The sequence below is a fragment of the Lepus europaeus genome, chromosome 5, assembly GCF_033115175.1.
Source record: "Lepus europaeus isolate LE1 chromosome 5, mLepTim1.pri, whole genome shotgun sequence".
Classification (NCBI taxonomy): Eukaryota; Metazoa; Chordata; class Mammalia; order Lagomorpha; family Leporidae; genus Lepus; species Lepus europaeus.
The window spans coordinates 71,826,642-71,849,065 of NC_084831.1; the positions used below are offsets into that span (position 1 = coordinate 71,826,642).

A 22,424-nucleotide genomic window follows, 5' to 3' on the forward strand; every position below is an offset into this window, starting at 1 on the left:
TTATAATTTCTTAGTGAACAGAAGCTTGACGTTTTGTCTCTGCTCCAAAAGAACGTCCACACTTTCCTTTGGTGTAACCTGTTCTTTTCAAGGAATTGCTCCATTTCTTTAAAAAGTTATAAATAGTGGATCATTTCTAGGTGCTTATAAGAAATTAACACAGGATTATAGTGCCAAGGTGTGAAAGTACAGTAACATATCTTTTACTAAATGCTATTATTATCTTTGTTCTCATGTATTATGGAAGCTTCTGTGAGGAATAACTGAGATGAGAACATAGTGAAAATCACCAATATATTATTTATGTTGCTTTTTTAACTCCACTTTTTATTTGTTTAAAAATCTACCTATTGTTTCAAAGAAGTCACGATAATATGAAAAATTCAGCAGAATATTATAGGCATTGAAAGGCTTATAATATGCAGAAAGGTTAAAATATTAAAGTTCTTCGGATCACAGAGGTCACAGAAAAATGCACATAACAAATATGACACTTAATTAAAACATGTAATTAACATGTTGCTGCTGTTACCTATAACATTTGAAATTGTAATGTGTATCTAAGACAACTTTAATGTAACCATATAAAATAGAGTGCCCAAACTATCTTTATTCTGGTTGTATAAGATGGTAAAACATACTTTTGCACAAGATATTTAACATTCCCAATTCAAGACTAATGGTTCACAATTAAGGAAAACTGGGGACATCATTCCCCAGGAGGCCATCGGACTGTGTTTTAAACATTTTTGGTTGTCACAGAGAGGTGATGGTGATGGTATTACTGACACATAATGGACAGAGGTCAGACACTCTTTCTACAAAGCACAGTACAGCCCCCACCCAAAAGATTTGGTTCCAAGTATCAAATGTGACACTGTTGTGAAAGCCTGATTTATCATTATTCTCCCTTTCGATTTATATGTTATCATTTGGCCATAATGATACTGTAATAGATAACACTCTTTAGCATTGGCAAAATTTTCAGAAAAAGAACATTTTCACATATTGTTGGTGGAAGTATGAATTGAATAAATTTTTAAGGACAATTCATAAATTTTAAAATCTGTACGCATTTGTATTTTTACTTCTAAGAAGCACTTTCTAACAATTCCATGTAATGGATATATGCAACTATATTAAAACAATGATTTGCTATACAGTATGTTTTATAATAAGTAAACACTAAAACATTAAATATTCATCAACTGGGAAGTAGTTAAATAAATTAGAGCATTCTTAAAATATGCAATGATAAAAATGTGGCAGAACTATATATTTAATAGGGAAGGATGAATATGCTATACCACAGGTTATAGACAATTCAAGTTTTTTGAATCTGTAATCAAATATATATGTTTATATATATGTGCATGCATACTTAAACACACGTATATAGCAAAAATCTGGAATGATATAAAATAAAATAAAATGTTTAGTTAATCATACAATTTGAGTATAGGATGGGATATTCATGTCTTACTTTGCACAGTCTTATAATATTTGCATCTCTATTTTGGGCAATATGCTCAATTAAAAATGTACTACTAATACTTCACATAATAATGAATATATATAACCATGGCGGTCTTATAAAGGTTATGTAAAGAATTCTTTCTGATAGGGTTTAATAGGTCTTTCCTGGTGAAAAGGAATTAAAATATTGTGGACATGGGAGTCATCAGAGGAAGCAATCACAAAAAACTAAGGGACGTTTCTAGCAGACCCAAAGGAGCAAAAATTGAGTAAGAGTAGCAATACAGCAATACTCAATTATAAGGGCTTTGATTTAAATGCAAATGAAAGCTTACACTAATAAAAGAAAATGCCTTATTTGGTCATGCTTTAATTAGTATTTGCTTCAATCAAATGAATTCCATTCTTCCGTACTGAAAATATCTAAAGGAAACTTCAATTTCTATTTAAAAGTTAAATTATTTTACAAACTCTTCTTTATATTTGTGTACTTGAATATAATTTCTTACATAGTTTTTGTTGAAAGAATTCAGCAACAAAGATTAAAAATATAGAAGAAAAATAAATGATGGAAATTATCTCCAGTTCGCAGCTTGCTTTCCAAAGATTTAGAAGCCTCTTTCTTGCACAGTTCACTCTTTCAAAAGCATGACTTAGCCTTTTCATGTACAGTCATAATCTCAAATTTCACATACAGTGATTTGTAGATAGAATCAACAGGGTCACTGGTTCATGTTTCAGAATTCTAAAAGATCCTTAATATTAATGAGTCAACATCTGACAAAGTACTTTCATATGATCAATGCCGAAAACGTTGCTTTCAAATATCTAAATTGTTAACACTTATCAGAATAGACGAAAAACTTGAATATTTGTTTGAAACAACATACCTAGCAGTAGAAACAGCACCAGTACTAAACTAATTCAGGCCTTATTCATTTATACATTGCTTCAAAAGCATTTTTCATTATAATTCCCAAACAGACAAGCCCTAAGGCTCCATTCATAGAAACAAGTAGATACTACTTAAAACACCTGGTCCCTACTCAGTAGATGAATGCAAGGCCTCCAAGTAAGATTGAAAGTGATTCAAGATTTTTCTACAGAGATTTCTTCTCGGGAGACAAGTCTTTCTAGATTTGTTTATAGAATGCTATGAAAGCAATCTTATCCCACATTTATTAGCATAAAAATGTCACCAATAACACTTAAACTTAAGAGTTCATGTATATCTTGTCTTTATTCTGGAAAATAACTACTATGTATGCTATCAATTTTTTTTTTCATTAAGAAAGTTTACATTTGGTTTGTCTTATTTTAGTTCAATTTTTTCTATAAGACTGCTCTAGAAACTTGTAGTAAATTCTACACAGTTGCAGGTACATACATTATAATCATCTGGTACAATTAGATGCTGTCAAATATTACCAATATTTAAAAAGTCAGTATCTGTACATATGTACACACACACACACATACACACATTTGGTCTCACACATAGAATGCCTTGCTGCAGAAATCACCTTCTAAAATGAATTTTAATTTTCAATACAAGAAACAAGAATAGGAGAGCCACAAGATTGCCCACACTATTGAGCATTTCAATTTTATAAACGTTGATAATGGATACTTCTTAAAAAAAAAAACTTATTTTTGCTTTTGTCACAGCTTTGTTGTGTAGGGTTGACATCATATCCTTCATTTCCATATTAGGAATTTGGGGCATAGGGTGATTAAAAGGCTTGTGAAAGATCACATACTCTTGCTGCCTCAATTATCGTCATGATTTTTAAATAACAGAGCAATGAAAGGAGATAATTATGAGGACTTTCAGGCTATTATATGGTCATGGGTGACCAAAAAGAGGAGGACATAGTTTTACAGTTCCGGGTCCAACATTAATAGATGTGAATGTATTCCAGATTCTCAGTGTATGTGTGTGTGTGTGTATTTTTTTTTACTTAGTAAATATAAATTTCCAAAGTACAGTTTATGGATTACAACGGCTACCCTCCCATAATTTCCCTCCCACTCGCACCCCCCCTATTTCCCGCTCCCTCTCCGATTCCATTCACATCAAGATTCATTTTCAATTATCTTTATATACAGAAGACCGATTTAGTATATATTAAGTAAAGATTTCATCAGTTTGCACCCACTCAGAAACACAAAGTGTAAAATACTGTTTCAGTACTAGTTATAGCATTACTTCACATTGGACAACACATTAAGGACAGAGATCCCACATGAGACGTAAGTACACAGTGACTCCTGTTATTGACGTAACAATTTGACACTCTTGTTTATGGCATCAGAAATCTTCTTAGGCTCTAGTCATGAGTTGCCAAGGCTATGGAAGCCTTTTGAGTTCGCTGACTTCAATCTTATTCCAACAGGGTCATAGTTAAAGTGGAAGTTCTCTCCTCTCTTCAGAGAAAGGTACCTCCTTCTTTGATGGCCCGTTCTTTCCACTGGGATCTCACTCGCAGAGATCTTTTATTTAGGTCTTTTTTTTTTTTTTTTTGACAGAGTGTCTTGGCTTTCCATGCCTAAAATACTCTCATGGGCTCTTCAGCCATATTTGAATGCCTTAAGGGCTGATTCTGAGGCCAGAGTGCTATTTAGGACATCTCCATTCTATGAGTCTGCTGTGTATCCCGCTTCCCATGATGGATCCTTCTCTCCCTTTTTGATTCTATCAGTTAGTATTAGCAGACACTAGTCTTGTTTGTGTGATCCCTTTGACTCTTAGACCTATCAGTGTGATCAATTGTGAACTGAAATTGATCCCTTGGACTAGTGAGATGGCATTGGTACATGCCACCTTGATGGGATTGTACTGGAATCCCCTGGCACGCTTCTATCTCCACCATTTGGAGCAAGTCTGATTGAGCATGTCCCAAATTGTACATCTCCTCCCTCTCTTATTGCCACTCTGAAATTTAACAGGGATCACTTTTCAGTTAAAATTTAAACACCTAAGAATAATTGTGTGTTCATTACAGAGTTCAACCAATAGTACTAGAACAATTTGTGTTTATATCAGTGTAGATGACAGTGGGGTGACATGGTTGGTTCTGGGATATTATACTTTCATTGCCAAGGCTTACCTTCTGTTCTCTAGGGGGCTGAGAAGGGTGGACCACCTGTTGGTTATGGGAAAAGCTTCCCAACATCACTTCGTTTTGTCTGGTTCTTATTACTATTGATACTCTTGGCTTAAAAATAGCCTCCATATGGGAGGGGGAAGCCACTGTAATCCATAAGCTGTACACTGGAAATTTATATTCATTAAATAAAAGTTAAAAAAAAAAAAGAATCAGCCCTCAAGGCATTCGGATCTGGCGGAAGAGCCCATGAGAGTATAGCAGGCATGGAAAGCCAAGATATCATGGAAAAAAAAAAAAGACCTAAATGAATGATCTCTGTGAATGAGATCCCAGTGGAAAGAACGGGGCCATCAAAGAAGGAGGTACCCTTCTCCGAAGGGAGGAGAGAACTTCCACTTTGACTATGACCCTATCGGAATAAGATCAAAGTCAGCGAACTCTAAAGGCTTCCATAGCCCTGGCAACTCATGACTAGAGCCTAGGGAGATTACTGACGCCATGAACAGGAGTGTCAAATTGTTAAGTCAGCAACAGGAGTCACTGTGTACTTACACCCCATGTGGGATCTGTCCCTAATGTGTCGTCTAAAGCCAAGTGATGCTATAACTAATACTGAAACAGTATTTTTATACTTTGCGTTTCTGTGTCGGCACAAACTGATGAGGTCTTTACTAATTATATACTGAAGTGATCTTCTGTATATAAAGAGAATTGGAAATGAAAAAAAAAAAACAACCTGGTGTTAAAATGGAAATGGCATAGAAAATTAATTAATTTGAAAAAAAATTATGTAGGATCTCTGTCTTTAATGTGCTGTACATTGTTATTTAATGCTATAACTAGTAATCCAATGGTAGTTTTTTCACTTGATGTTGCTATATGGGCAAAATGTTGAAATCTTTACCTAATATATACTAAACTGATCTTCTGTATACAAAGAGAATTGAAAATGAATCTTTACATGAATGGAAGGGGAAAGGGAGCGGGAAAGGGGAGGGTTGCGGGCGGGAGGGAAGTTATGGGAGCGGGGAAGCCATTGTAACCCATAAGCTATACTTTGGAAATTTATATTCATTAAATAAAAGTTTAATAAAAAAAATATTTAATTTTAGAGGCTGGTGCCACGGCTCAATATGCTAATCCTCCACCTTGTGGCACTGGCACACTGGGTTCTAGTCCCGGTTGGGGCGCCGGATTCTGTCCCGGTTGCCCCTCTTCCAGGCCAGCTCTCTGCTCTGGCCTGGGAGTGCAGTGGAGGATGGCCCAAGTGCTTGGGCCCTGCACCCACATGGGAGACCAGGAGAAGCACCTGGCTCCTGGATTCGGATCAGCGCGGTACACCGGCTGCAGCGCTCCGGCCACGGTAGCCATTGGAGGGTGAACCAACGGCAAAGGAAGACCTTTCTCCCTGTCTCTCTCTCTCACTGTCCACTCTGCCTGTCAAAAAATAAATTAAAAAAATAATAAAAACAAAATTTAAGTTTTAGGGTTCATAGTATTTCATTTTTGCCCTGTCTTTTTCTTTCTATTCTTCAGAGATGGATGGTTCAACTTGTTCTCTTAGTTGTTCATCGCTACACTTAGTATGGGACGCCTTCCAACTTCCTATCACCTCCCTAACTTTTCCATGCTTAAAGTACAGGTGAGGTCTTTGTGTGTTCCTCTATAATTTTATTCCCAGACACACTACATGATAAGCCTTGCCTCCCTGCTCTTGAGGGACACTCCAGTAAGCATGCAATCTGCAGGAAACTCCGAACAAAAGCAGGCGCTACTCTCTGAGTTCACATTTGGGCCCCCAATCAGAGGATATATGTCAAGCTCTTATAAAAAAAAATTTACTCATCATACTCTGCTCATCCTACTTGCCAAAGAGACAGGAAAATTCTATAGTTGCACTAGCAATCTGAAATCAGGATGACAGTTTTCCTCTTACTTTATCTGATTCCATTTTTTAGAAACCTTTTGAAGTAAACTTCCTCATCTTTAGGAGATAGGAAAGCACCACTCGGTTTTTCATTGCCAGATAAAAGAAAAGCATCTAGAGAGAATTGTATACCCCAAAGGTCAAGGTCTCCTTTCTCTGGGCCACCACTCTGTGAGATCCTGTCTCCATTCCTCTTTCTGGGCTACAACTGGCCTTATTTTCTGTTTGTTAAGACCCATGGGAAGTGACAGGCCCAAACTATTGGTGGCTCTTTTAAAAATGTTTATTGCTCAGAACCTCTTTGGTTCTATCTTCACTATTCGGGAGTAACAGGAGAATTGTACTTCATGTCATATTTTACAGGTCAATAGCAATAATGTGCTAAACTGAGTATAGAAAATGGATAATGGAGTAAGTTAATTCACTTCAATAATTACTTAAGGAATTTCCAGTATCTTAAAAGATATCATAAAAGGTAAAAATACTTAGTTTTGGAGTATAACTGATGTGCCTTGCCCATTTCTTCTATTCCTTCTCTTTCCTTTCCCTTCTTTTTACTTTTATTTGTTTGAGGAGAAGATAGGGAGACAGATGGAGGGAGGCAGAGAGGGAGATAAAGAGAGAGAGAAGGGCAGTCTGTGTACCTTACTATAAGACAATCCAAAGTTATTTTTTCCCTTTACACAAGCAACTGTAAAAATGATTTAAGATAACACTTTCCTTTTCTTATTTTAGAGAAATATGCTCCTATTTTTCGTGTTTTCAGTATAATTTCTAGCCTGCTACTTTTCATCTAAATTATGAGGGTCATAGTTCCACAGAGCCTATACTTGTGCGAAACAGTATCAGAAATAATTTTATTCCCAGACACACTATATGGCAAGATTTGCTTCCCTGCTGTTGAGGTCCACTCTGTAGAGAGGGAATAAGTAAAATTAAAACATCTAGAATTTGTCTTCACAGGAAGTAAAACAGAGGAACCAGTGAAAGTATGTGAATGGGACATCATCTATTCTGTATTCTTATGAGAATTGAAAATATTGGAGTTATAATAAATTAACTTAAATTGTTTAAGCTAAAATCTAGCCAGTAGCTTTTTAAAAAAAATGCCACTACATTTATTGTGAGAATTATACACAATTTTCTGTGGTATTAAGTATAATTTCTGAATGCTCTTGATTTCACCCACACCATTAAAAAGTAAAGCTTGATGAAATTTCTTACTTTGCATTTCAAGCCTTTCTCCATTTAGCAGCTCCCTTGCAATCATAAAATACTCAAGGGAAAAGATTAATAGAGAAAAAATTTTTAAAATGATGGCTAGCTTATGGTGCAAACATATGGAACAAAGTTGTCCAAAAATATCGTCATGATTCCTCTACTGACAATTCATTCCATTCTAGAGTCATGTCAGACCTCCCAGATTCATTGACAGACTATTATATTCAGAAAGGCTGTTGAAAACTTTCAGCACTTAGAAATGCTCTTGAGACATATAAAAATGTCTTTATTTAGAATGGAACATATAATACCTGCCAAATTTGTAGGTTTGAAATCACTTTCAATAAGAATTAAAAGGCCCTCTTCCTTGCAGAAATAGGACTATCAATATATGACTTGTCTACTCATGAGAAATAGTGGGTTCTTGTCGCTGATGTCGCAATTTTGTTTAAAATCACTTTCTGATGACAGGGTACATAAAGATGATAAAACTATAAAGATGACAGTCTAATCTTCAGAGATGACCGATCATCGATAAAAGATTAAATAACATAAACATGTGAAATGCCAGATTATCTGCTGGTTGGCACATTTTCAGTATTGAAGTATACGCAGATACTATTGATAAGTGAAAAATGCTTTTTCCTGTGTATTATGCAGAAATATATTCTCCCCCAAGAGGCATAAATGAATTATGATAACTTTAAATTTACAAGATGTGTATCATTTTCTCAATTGCATTGCAGTATATATAAAATGTTAATAAAGGACGTACTGCAAAGTGTTCAAAATTCTTATTTTCAGGATAATGCCTGATTGCTAACTTTAAGTACCAGTAAATCATCACCTTTTTGAATTCTCATGACTTCATATATACTTACAAGAATGATTAGACAAGCTGGTCCTATGAAACTCCAAATGAAATTATTTTCTGTGCTAAGCCAACATCTGAAAAATAAACAATACATAAAATTTATAAATATATATGTATGTATTTTAACAAAACAAAATTCTCAAAAATATTAAAACATATTCAGAATTGTATTTCAAATACTCATGAAATCATCTTAACTTACACTTTGGTGGTGCCATAATATCTGTATCCTAATGCTGCCGAAAACCCAACTACCACAGCTGGACTGAGATAGCCAAAGATGTAGAAATTCTTGTGCAAAAATCCTTTGTTGTAGATGACTCCAACAACAATGAGATAGAGGTGTATGCCTTCAATACACATCCATGCAAAGGCAGCTAAAAAGAAGTAATGTAGCAGACCAGCAATGATTGAACAAAAGAGCTAGAAATCAAAGAAAGAAATCAGATGTAATGCTTACTTTAGCATGATCATAACATGGTGTCCTACTTTCTCAGTAAATTATGCCACTTTATATCATGAATGATCATGTTAAAATACCTCTGTCACGTCATTTTTTAAAGGTGTTCTACTTTCTGCTGATTTACAAGAAATGTGCTTCATCATTGTGAAGCATTAACTAATCCTGTGATAGGACTAAGTTCCCGTTGTTGTCCAGAGCTTTATCATATGTATACATTATCTTATGTGATAAATTGTGGATTATTCACAAATATATCTTAATGAATAAGTTACAATTTAAGTTGATTACTGTCTACATCATAGAATTGCTTAAAGTTGTAAGATTATCAATTAAATTTGAGATGGCTCAGATAAACATCATTTATATGTATTTAATTCATACCTAGAACTCTGGAACTCTGGTATTAGACTTACAAGAAATATTAGAAAAGAAGTAGTTATTTATCCTTATACTAATAAAGCTAATGATACTGTTCTCTGGACAGAGAGCTGATATACACTTGCATACCTACTTCATTTTGAAAACAGAAGATAGGTGTGGATATTGCCTGCTGGGACACCTGCATCCCCTATCTGAGTGCCTGGGAGTGAGTCCTGCCCTTAATCCCAATTCACGTTTCTTGCTAATGACATCCTGGGAAGCAGCAGATGATGACACAGAAAGCTGGGTCCTTGCCATTCACATGAGAGATCCCGGTTGAGTTGCCAGCTCTGGGCTTTGGCTTGGCCAAGACCCAGGTAATGCAGGCATCTGAAGAATGCACCAGTGGATGGAATCTCTCTCTCTCTCTACCTGTCTTTCTCTCACTCTCTTTCTGCATTAAAAAAAAAAATAAAATGACACAATATAATTCAAGAATAATGAGATTACCAACAAAATACATTACAGAGTTCTAAATAAGGTTGGAGAAAGAAGAGATCAGTGGCAACTAAAATTTGAGGAACACAATACTGAGGAAGTGAGGCTTAATATGTATCTTGATAGTTGAAAAGAATAAACATTATAAGGAATAGTTTGGGGGTAGGTCGAAATGCTGGTGGGAGGATACTGAATGAGGTAAATGGCACTGTAGGATAGTGGAAGGTATAGAGAAGAAAAAATAAGAATGCCAATGCAAAACACAAAAAGATGACCTGAGTGATTGGGTCTCAAGTTACTCATATGGAAGAACTGGATGGAGTTTTAGGCTCTCAGCTTCCGCATGTCCCAGCCCTGGCTATTGTGGTTATTTGAGGAGTGAAACAGTGGATGGAAGAAATCTCTCTCTCTCTCTCTCTCTCTCTCTCTCTCTCTCTCTCTCCCTCTCTCTCTCTCTCTCCCTCTCTGTACCTCTGTCTTTTAAATAAAATAAATATTATGAAAAAAAAAGCCACAAAAGCACACGTAGTTGATGGTAGTGTGTACTATCTAACATTCATGTTTTGTGGCATCTACTTCAAAAGAAAATATGATAACTGATTGTGTCAGTGCATTAAGGATTTCTAGGAAGAATGGAAATAGGGAAGCAATGTCATTTTTTCTTCTCATGAGAATACAGTTTTCCAATAGCAAAGGCAAGGAGTGACATTGATTTGGGGCTCCAGTGGCTGCTGCTAATACTTCTGAGCACAGCAGGGTTACTAGGACATTGCTCTCCCTGAGAGACAGAGGATTCCTGTGCCAGGTGACTTTGACTCAAGGACTCCTGGAAGGACTCCTTGCCAGCCCTGCTGAACTTTCTGTAGAACTTCATTGTGTATATCACACCCACCTGCTCTTCTTTCCTTCTGCTTAACCCTGGGGTCAGACCTGCAACATGGTCTGATGGCTTTCCAAGTTGCTCATTTCCCATTTTTCTCTCACACGCATTTATCCTAACGAATTGACAGCCTATTTAATTCCATCTTAGTGTAATTCCATCTTAGTGTCTGCTCCTAGGAGATTCCAGACTAACAAATATAAACCTATTCGGTAAGACCCTAGACAAATAATTGTGGGAAGGGATAGTTAGGGATATACAAATATGAGATAAAGCCAATTTATCATATGAGGATATTTTAATGAGTTCATTATATTAAAAGATAAGTATATTTGGATGCAAAAATTTTTCAAGTATATGCATATTAGAGGTCCTCAAAAACTGTATGGAATATATGTATTACAAAAAATACAGACTTTCTCAAATTACATTTATCATTTTAGTCCATTTTTTACAAATATTTTGAAGCACTCTCATAAGTTTTTACTTAATGAACTTGATAAGTAGCTTGCTTAGATTTGTTATCAAATTAAGGCAGATTAAGAACAAATAGCATAGCATGTTTGCCCTTTAAACTCTTAATTATAATCCATATTTCTATAACACACATGCTTAAGAAACTGTGAAAGGACGATGAAAGCAAACAGCAGAAGGGTCTACCTACCTTGTTTGTATTTGTATTGATCCCAACAAGAAACACAAGTTCAGCCAGGAATAGGCTGCAGCAGAGATTTTTGTGAATTGTTGTCCTGGTGCTTTGAATTTCACTGAAGAACCAGAAGGTAAAAATGCATATGGCAAGACAAATCAGTGAAATAATGATTCCTAGCTGAGTGATCCTTGTAAGAATATTGTAATCTTTAATACCCTATGGGAAGATAATAATAAAGCTGTTAAGCGAATAACTCAGGAACTTGTCAAGGGAACTACAGTATATAATGAACTTCCTTTTTAGGTGGAATAATAATCAAAATGTTCATAAAAATGTAAAACTTCAAATGTGCATTTTGATAAGAAAAAAATGTGCTTTTGAAAATCCTCAATATCCAGAAAAATATAATAATTCATGAAGCACCTTAACAGCTCATAATTAATAATTTCTTTGCTGGGCACAGTATTTACTAGTGAATGGCTCAACAATGTTATCATCATTAGTTTCATGACATTAGAAAGGCAATACATTATTGTAATTTGAAAATGGTTGATTAAAACAGATTTATCAGTGGAAAGATCAAGTCTTATTTGAATGTAGTGATTCATCTAAAACATTAAATAAAGGTATTGATAATATATGAATAATTAGTTATATAAAATGTCAAAAAGTGTAGTTCAGAGACTTTGAAATGGGAAATTTTGCTTTTATTTTAAATAGATGAATATTTATTTTTATATAGAGAATAGAGGTACCAGAAAACAGCAGGCTTGACAGTATGTTTAGGCAAATTTCTTTGGCTACTGTGCATACTTAATGGTGGTTTCTAAATGTAAATGGAAGTAAATATTTTTAAAATTATTTATTTATTTATTTTACCCAGAAACCTTTTATTTAAGGTATAAAAACTTCATGCACTTCATAAGTACAACTTTAGGATATAGTCAATATAAAGACCCTAGAGTCCATGATACAAAAAATATATAAGTGACTCCTGAAGACAGCATTAAAAACTAAGAACCAATGAAAAGATATTTCATTAACATGTAGCCTATAATAATATTATTATAGATATTATGTAATCATAGACCAGAAATAACTAAAATCCATACCAGATATAAGACAATGCAGAAAACAAAGACTAAAACATAAATATAACAGAGTTCTATCAATTATAATAATATGCCATTTACATCCAAAATAAACATATAAAATTATTCTTCTGAATGATATGGGGAAAAAACAGAAAAAAAATCTAGATGGGCAGAATTAATATGTGAAGTAGAAGATTATCTTACAATGGAAGGACCAGAAGACATCAAAATTGCAAAATGTGTCAGGTGATTACAATGGCACGAGGTGTGGGTCTCATTAGAGAATGTCAGCTCACAGCCCTCCAAAGACCAGCTGCCATTCATAGTCTCAGGTGAGTAGTCCCAAAATGCACATAAACTCTTATACTCATCTGTGATCTGAAAAAGAGAAACTTTACTAATGAAAAAACAAAACAACACAAATTGCTTTTTGCATATTTAACATATATTAATCATTACAACAATTTTTAAGAGTGAACATAAAATAAATTCTAATAAATGAAGGCTGCTGCTATGTGGAAGAATTAGAATTTATATCGCCACAGTGATGTATTTTATCAATCCTGCATCATAATTCTGTAATATTTTTGTTGTTAAATGAGGTCCTATATGGGATCTACAACAGTGCACGATACATAATTATATGTATTTATACTCAATAAATATTTGTTCAATATTTACCAGATCTTTCTCATTGAAAAAGGTTCAAAAACAAAAAATTGAACAGAACATAAAGTGATATATTATTGGCCTTACAGCCTGTTTAAAAATGAAAACTTAATAAATGAGAAAAACAAGCAAGGAAATGAAGAAAGTGCTATGGCTGGTCAACCTAGTATATGATGTCTAAATTGATATATCACTAAAATGAGGAATGAGCCAGAGACATCCTAATACAGGAAGCTCATAGAACCCCTAATAAACATGACCAAAAGAGATCCTCACCACGACACGTCGTAATCAAACTCACCACAGTGAAACACAAAGAAAAGATCCTAAAATGTGCAAGAGAGAAACGCCAGATTACTCTCAGAGGATCTCCAATTAGACTCACAGCTGACTTCTCTTCAGAAACCCTACAAGCTAGGAGAGAATGGTGAGACATCGCCCAGGTGCTAAGAGAGAAAAACTGCCAGCCCAGAATATTATATCCTGCAACGCTCTCATTTATGAATGAAGGTGAAATTAAGACCTTTCACAGCAAACAGAAACTGAAAGAATTTGTCGCCACTCGTCCAGCCCTGCAAAAGATGCTTAAAGATGTGTTACATAGAGAAACACAGAAACACGGTCACCAATATGAAAGAAGGTAAAGGTAGGAAACCTCACACCAAAAGATCACAGGAATCTCAAACCATATATTAGAAAGTATCTTTGGCTAATGGCAGGGCAAAGTTACTCCTTCTCAATAGTCACATTGAATGTTAATGGCTTGAACTGTCCAGTTAAAAGACACCGATTGGCTGATTGGGTTAAGGAACAAAACCCATCCTTTTGCTGCTTACAAGAAACCCATCTATCCAACAATGATCCATACAGGCTGAGAGTGAAAGGCTGGAAAAAGATATACCATGCCAACAGAAATGAAAAGAGAGCGGGCGTAGCCATCTTAATATCGGACAACATAAACTTTACCACAAAAACTGTCAGGAGATACAAAGAGGGACACTATTTAATGATTAAGGGATCCATTCAACAGGAAGATATAACGATTATCAATGTATATGCACCTAATTACAGGGCACCAGCTTATTTAAAAGACTTGTTAAGGGACTTAAAGGGAGACTTAGACCCCAACACAATAGTACTGGGGGACTTCAATACTCCACTCTCAGAGATAGACAGATCAACAGAACAGAAGATCAACAAGGAGACAGTAGATTTAAATGACACTATAGCCCAAATGGATCTAACAGATATCTACAGAACTTTTCATCCTACATCTAAGGACTTTACATTCTTCTCAGCAGTACATGGAACCCTCTCTAGGATTGACCACATACTAGGCCATAAAGCAAGTCTCAGCAAATTCAAAAGAATTAGAATCATACCATGCAGCTTCTCAGACCACAAAGGAATGAAATTGGAAATTGGCAACTCAGGAATCCCTAGAGCACGTGCAAACACATGGAGATTGAACAACATGCTCCTGAAAGAACAATGGGTCATAGAAGAAATTAAAAGAGAAATCAAAAATTTTCTGGAAGTAAATGAGGATAACAGCACAACATAGCAAAACCTATGGGATACAACAAAAGCAGTGTTAAGAGGAAAGTTTATATCAATAGGTGACTACATCAAGAAATTGGAAAGGCACCAAATAGATGAGCTTTCAAGTCATCTCAAGGATCTAGAAAATCTGCAGCAAACCAAACCCAAACCCAGTAGGAGAAGAGAAATAATTAAAATCAGAGAAGAAATCAACAGGATTGAATCCAAAAAAACATTACAAAAAATCAGCCAAACGAGGAGCTGGTTTTTTGAAAAAATAAACAAAATTGACACCCCATTGGCCCAACTAACTAAAAAAAGAAGAGAAAAGACCCAAATCAATAGGATCAGAGATGAAAATGGAAATGTAACAACAGACACCACAGGAATAAAAAGAATCATCAGAAATTACTACAAGGACTTGTATGCCAGCAAACAGGGAAATCTGTCATAAATGGACAGATTCTTGGACACATACAACCTCCCTAAATTGAGCCAGGAAGACATAGAAAACCTAAACAGACCCATAACTGACACAGAAATTGAAACAGTAATAAAGGCCCTCCCAACAAAGAAAAGCCCAGGGCCAGATGGATTCACTGCTGAGTTCTACCAGACATTTAGAGAAGAACTAACTCCAATTCTTCTCAAACTATTCAGAGCAATCGAAAAAGAGCCCTGCAAATTTGTAACAGAGGATTTCCGATGGTTGGAATGGCAAATGGAAAAGCTGTGAAGTAAGACTGAACAGAAGCCTTGCAGAAACTTCTAGAAGCTAGTTAATTAGGAGCATAGTGAATGAAATAAATAATGGTGAAGACAATATCAGAGACAGATTAGATGATATAGAGAAGATGATTGTTCAATAAATGATAGGGTTATGTTTATAATATCTGTACTATTAAGTAATCATAATAGTAAATATATGCTACCAAGTTTTAATAATTTATTAATATACATATTACATTATAGAGATAATTGTTAAATCATCAACAAGAGTCACTGTGCACTTACTCCCCATGTAGGATCTCTGTCCTTCATGTGTTGTACTATACAAATTAAGGTAAAACTAATATTCAAACAGTACTTTATACTTTGTGTGTCTATGTGGGTGCAAACTGTTGAAATCTTCATTTACTATATACTAAGTTGATCTTCTGTATATAAAGATAATTAAAAATGAAAAAAAATAAATAAAGGCTTTATAACTATATAAAAGTTTACTTAACTAGGTACTCTTTTTTAATGATCTATTTATTTGAAAGGCATCCTGACACAGAGAGATTGGAGAAAGAAAGAGAGAACTTCCATCTACTGGTTTACTCCACAAAGGGTCACAATAGGCAAGCCAGGTGAGGCGGAGCCAGAGTCAGGAGCTCCCTTCTGGTCACACACAAGGATGGCAGGAACCCAGGTAATAGGGTCACCATTTGAAGCCTACCCAGCACATTGGTAGAGAGCTGGATGGGAAGCAGAGTAGCCTGGAACTAATAGGTGATGTTGGTGTCACAGGCTGTGCTGTAACCTGCTGTTCACAACACCGGCTGTACTAGGTATTTTCTGACTCAGTTTATTTAGTTGATTCTCCAGAAAGGCACATGAAGTAGGTGCTATGTTAAAATGTCAAGTGATGCTAGAGATACATTTAAGATTAACCACCGGTAAGTGGAATAACAAAGAATGAAGCACAAGGCACTATGTCTCCAGTGTCAAACATACCGTAGGCACTTTTCAGGGAGTCAGGATTCTCAGTTACAAGGGTGAAGCATCTTCTCTTCAAGAATGATAAAAACTCAGATGGTTTTAATGCAGTAGAATGATTATTTTAATGGGATATACACTAAACACAACCCTTAGGTCAACAATTGAAGCACTGCTAAAGACAGTGTGAGTTTTACTAAGAATTAGTTGGGGAAGATAATGAGTTAAAACTGGGAAGATGGCTAAAAGTTTTTCAAGAAGGTTAAGGTATATGGATAGTTCTGCCTGCCACAAAGAAACTGAAAAATAAGAGGCTCTAGAAGTGGGGAACCAGAACCAGCTGAGAGTATGTCATTCAGAAAACAGGGTTCACGTGAGGGCCTGTTTACACACTGAATCTCCACTTCCCCTCACCATATTTTCATAGTTTTCTTAATCCTTGAAACCAGGCTTCTGCCCTTAGGTTGGAAGGAACAAGATTTATTTCAGGGAAACTGTTAAGACCAAGAAAAGATGCTTTCAGGCAGTAATTTTTGAAATTTCTCAATACTATGGCTATGAACCCGCTGATGAAAACTCTTTAGTGAAACACACCAGCACATTACTGCCATGAGCCCATTCAAGCACACAGTATGTCATTATTGGTTATAAATGGGTGGCCAGGTGCTACAAGACAGAGGAAGAAAAACGCTAACAGGAAAGACAGAAAAGATCGGCAAACGAACCAAACAAAAGAAAGGAGCAAATTAATGCAGAGAGCAGAAATTTTTTTAAATAAGTATATAAATAGTATCTCAGAGAAATTAGACACTACCCATTAAACAAAGTCAAGATTATCAAAATAAAGACTTTTCAGTGAAAAACTAAGCATGAAGTGAAAATAACAAATATTAGTTTTTTTGTATTTTTAATTTTTTTCTCCTTTATTTTCATTTATCTTATTTTACTTACCCTTTTTTTCTTTCATAGTAATCACTGAACTCTTAACACAGAACCATTTGTGTATAAAGTTAATTGAAAACAGATCTTAGTTAAAAATAAGTCAGAATAAGAGAAGGAAGAGAAAGAGGGAGTGGTAGTGTGGGTGGGAGGATGGGCATGGAGGGAAGAATCACCTGACTCTAGAATGAAGATTATAAAGCCATATAGTTCTGCATACATTCCTAAGGATTTATATGTAAGACTACAGCTTAACAACCTGTTATGGGACCCTAAATCCCCTAAGCTTGATAGTAAAAATAGCATTCTAAGTGTTATTAGAGATCATATGGATAGGAGTAAGTGTTAAAGCGATCATATAGTTAGGATCAAGTGTTAAAGTGATCACACAAAAAGGATAAGTGCTTGGTAATAATAATAAAATTAAAAAGGAGTAAACGCTCCAACATGGGAAACAGTGCACACAGCAGACTCATAGAAAGCCAATCACTTTAAGTAGCACTCTGATCTCAGAATCAACCCTTAAGGCATTCTGGTTTGGCTGAAAAGTCCAGGGGAGCACTTCAGGCATGGAAAGCCAAGACACTGTGGCAAAATATGTCCAACATGAAGGACCTCTGTAGGTGAAATCCCAGTTGAAAGAAGCAGCCACCAAAGAAGGATGTACTTTCCTCTGAAGGGAGGAGAGAACTTCTACTTTGCCTATGGCCTTTTCAAAATACTGAAGAAGTTTGTGGATCCAAAAGGCTTGTCAAGAGCCTTGGGTGATCACTGACATCATACATAAGAGTGTTGATTGTTAAATTAACTACAGGAGTCACTGTGCACTAGCTTTCCATGCAGGACCTCCATTCTCAAAGAGCTGTTTTCTTTCTCTCTTTTTCTCCCTCATACAAAGTGCTTAACTCTTTACCTAGAGTAGAGTTAATATTTTGAGTATAGAGTAAAATGAAAATAGATCTTAGTAAAAAACAAGACTGGAAACAGGAGAGGGAAGTGGATGAGGGGTGGAAGTATGGGTGGGAAGGTACGAATACAGTGGGAAGAATTACTATGTTCATAAAGTTGTATTTATGAAATGTATACAAATTAATAAAAGCTTAGTTTAAAAAATAATAAGATGCTCAGTTGGAAGGTCTGGTAAATAATAGGAAAAATTGAAAATAAAAAAAGAGGTATTGGACAAAAATAAATTACCAAAGAAATAATATTAGAAAATTCCCTAGAACTGAAGGCCATACATTTTTTAGACTGAACAAACTAATAAAATGCTAAAGAAAGACTCACACTAAAGTCCCTATTAAAGATTTTGGAAAATTGAAAACAAAGATAAGATTTTAAAAGTTTAAAAGGGAGGGAGAGAGAGGGAGAGAGGAGACTGATTACATGCAAAAGACTGCACATTATAATTAAAAATTAATTACTTCAACTTTTCTAACTTCACATTGAAAGTCAGAAGATAGACATATGATATGAGTAAGATCTAGAAAATTCTAAGGAAAAAATTGTGTACAATTTATCACTCTGTATCACAATATTTAAATCTTACAGGTATGGGTATAACAATACATGATAATGTAAGGCCTTAAAAATTGACTTCCCAAGCTCCTTTTCTTAATCAGCCACTGGATAACATGCTACCATAATAAATTAGGAAAGAGGAAGACAGTGACGTGAGGAAAGAGGGAATCTGATAGATAAAGGAGGTGACTAGTATGTCAAGGCCAATGGCAAAAGTCAATGCCCAGGTTGATAGTTGCCCAGCAACCAAAAAAGATGATCCAGTCTAGTCAGTAATAAGAGGAACAGAAAAAAGAGAGCAGAGATACTGAACGGAGGCTTTATAAGGGTGTTTTTAAGGCAACAAGTTGACAGATAAACCAGCTATGTATTTGAATGTTTTGAACAGATTTGTGGTACTGTTAAAGTTTGCGTACAAGTTAGCAATGGAGAAATAGAAATGTAAGCAAATTTCAATAGTTGAATAGTTCAACTTCATGATTCATTTGTCAATACCATACACGAAAATATAATACTAGACACACTGAAAACTGATTTTACTGAAAATTGGAGGTGAGTATACGAGGATGGGTGGGAGGTGAAGTTTATTGCAGGAGAAGATGCATGTAAGAAAACTAAATCCGAATCTGTCACAGATGGACGTCAGTAGCTAACAGCGTTTTAGAAGCTTATAATGAAGAGGAAATGCTGAATTTTGGTTGAGGGATATACCAGGCTAAACGACAAGGATTTTACTTCTTTAGAAGAAGCTGGAAACATGAGTACATTTATTAACTGAGAAAACAGCAACGACGTGGAGAGATCCAGGAAAAGTGAGATAGTTGACAAAGCCTAATTTCTTGGGAGAGATATCATAGAAGCAGTCTGAAACTGGATGGGGTGGGAATATCATAGCTGTTGAGAGCATAGATCCTGAAGGAATATTGCATTGGGATGGCAACTTTCTATAAATTGATCATGAGTTCTTTATTACCGAAGAGTCTCCCAATGTTTATCTATAAAATACTGATACAGGTACTAGTGCATTCCTCATATGATTTTTGTGGAAACTGAGTTTTTAAAAACTGTATAGCTATAGGGCTCGAGCTGTGACATAGCATAAGAAGCCTCCACCTGTGGTGCCCACATCGCATATGGGCGCTGGTTCCTGTCCTGGCTGCTCCTCTTCTGATCCAGCTCTCTGCGGATGGCCTGGGAAAGCAGTGGAAGATGGCCGAAGTGCTTTGGCCCCTGCACCCACATGGGAGACCTGAAATTAACTCCTGGCTTCCGGCTTTGGATCAGCTCAGCTCCAGCCATTGCAACCATTTGGGGGAGTGAACCAATAAATGGAACACCTTTCGCTCTGTCTCTCCCTCCATCTATAACTCTACCTCTTAAATAAATAAATAAATAAATATATATTTAAAAAAAGTGCATAGCTACATAACTTAGAGCACTACCAGGTTAATTGCTCAGTATGTAAGTACTGGCTGCTATCATTAGCATCATTAACATCATTTTAACTAACTGTGACTCTGAGGTAATGTAGAAGTAAATATACTTCTACAAGATACTTTAACAAATTCATGGATCGCTTCTCGGCCTTTTGGCTAAGATCAAGTGTAGTATCTGTTCTTATCAGTTTAATATCTGATACATCCTCTATCTGAGGACAAAAAAAAAAAAAAACTTCATGGAAAATGGAATTAATAGATCAGTATATTTTGGTGCAAGAAGCTTTGAAATCCATCCATAGAATGATCTTCAAGAAGTTCATTAACAATGCATATTATGGAGAAAAACTATGAATAGATTTAAAAAAATTTTTGTACCAAAATAAATTTACATTTGAATTCCATTCTTCCATGAGCCCTTTGAAATACCTTTGTAAATCATCAGGGGCTCTGGACAGCAAAAGTGTTATTGATGGGACAGCTTCTATTCTCTTGGGGTAAAAATGGGATTGAAATTTCATTCTCTGGGCCAGCGCTGTGGCGCAGAGTGTTAAAGCCCTGGCCTGAAGCACTGGCATCCCATTTGGATGCCAGTTCTAGCTATAGGGCTCAAGCTGTCACATAGCATGCTAAGCTTCCACCTGTGGCGCCAGCATCCCATACGGGTGCTGGTTCCTGTCCTGGCTGCTCCTCTTCTAATCCAGCTCTCTGCTATAGCCTGGGATAGCAGTGGAAGATGACCCAAGTGCTTGAGCCCCTGCACCCACATGGGAAGAAGCTCCTGGCTCCTGGCTTTGGATTGTTGCAGCTCTGGACACTGCAGCCATCTGGGGAGTGAACCAGCAACTGGAAGACCTCTCTCTTTGTATCTAGCTCTTTTTGTAACTCTTTCAAATAAATAAAATAAATCTTAAAAAAAAAGAAATTTCATTCTTAGAGAAATGGAAACCAGGGATATGGTCAGAGGGAGTGATGAATTTTGTAATTGTCATAACTTTGAACCAGAAAAAATATTTGAATAGCACAGCAAATTAAGGAAAGTTAAATGTTCCCATTAATTACTGGAAACAATTTTTGTCTAAATGTGTATTTTGCTTGATTTATTTCTTTATCAGACAGGGGTTGGTGAAGTGGGCTGTCCTTGGTAACTCTTCAGTTGCCAGAAAATTTCACTGATAATAATCAGAAAAATTGTTAGAAACCATGTTATTAAAAATGATTTCTAATTTTAGAAAGTTTTTTTTTTAATTTGGTATCTGAAAAATAAACCTTTTTGTTTCCATTCTTAACATCATTCATAGTTTCGTTTTTCCCTCAATGTAATGCTCACACCATTTATGGCTGAGCTATCATTTACTTGAATTTTGTACAGATTTAATTTTTTCTCTCTATATTAGATGCTTTCATTTAACAATAGCATATTTGTATTATGTGTAAGCATATATGTTTTCTTGTTTAGAAAATCAATCCATTCCACTTAAATAGGGAGACATAATTGACCAGCTTCAAGGTTTTCCATTGCGGCTTAATAAATAATCACGTATTAGAACTGAAATCCAATTCAAAGTCCAAAAAAAGCCATCAACTATAAAAAGGTAGCAAACAATCCTTGTTTTTTAAGTTCTCCATTTATTTTTAACTGAAATAATGACTTGGTTAGTTCTAATCACAATTTATTTTATAACTTTAATTATATATGAGGTCAAAAAAATGGCTTAGGATAAAAATAAATGGTAAAACAGTTTCTTCTAATTTTTATGAAATATTATAAAGTCCATGATTTAATTTTAATTAACACTTAAACCCCTGCAAATATTATTTTAAATGATCAGTATTAACCAAACACCTACCTTATTACACACTGACATTTTTCTCTTTGACTGTGACACTTTTTTATAACTCATTGCTTGAAGACATGGAAGCTTCCAAAATGAACATAGTACTCAAAAATAAAATTAAAATGTACCTTAATTTCAGTGACTTTAATATATAAATTATTTGGTACTCATTAGATTCTTTAAAGAGCACTGAGTTACAAACGTATTTTACAGAAAAAAATCT

The 22,424-nt window shown here is 35.3% G+C and overlaps 1 protein-coding gene and 1 pseudogene across 1 annotated transcript in view; one reads left to right on the forward strand and one right to left on the reverse strand.

Moving 5' to 3' along the window:
- The window catches only part of ADGRL4 (adhesion G protein-coupled receptor L4), a 121,524-nt gene that overhangs the window by 22,600 nt on the left and 76,500 nt on the right, over positions 1-22,424 (reverse strand). The window contains exons 10-13 of the mRNA XM_062193410.1: positions 12,760-12,933; positions 11,474-11,677; positions 8,811-9,031; positions 8,616-8,682 (exon numbers count right to left, since the gene is read on the reverse strand). Of these exons, the coding sequence (XP_062049394.1) occupies positions 8,616-8,682; positions 8,811-9,031; positions 11,474-11,677; positions 12,760-12,933 (666 nt within the window). The remainder of the gene's footprint in view (positions 1-8,615; positions 8,683-8,810; positions 9,032-11,473; positions 11,678-12,759; positions 12,934-22,424) is intronic.
- Positions 20,500-20,702, forward strand: LOC133761385 (U2 spliceosomal RNA; annotated as a pseudogene).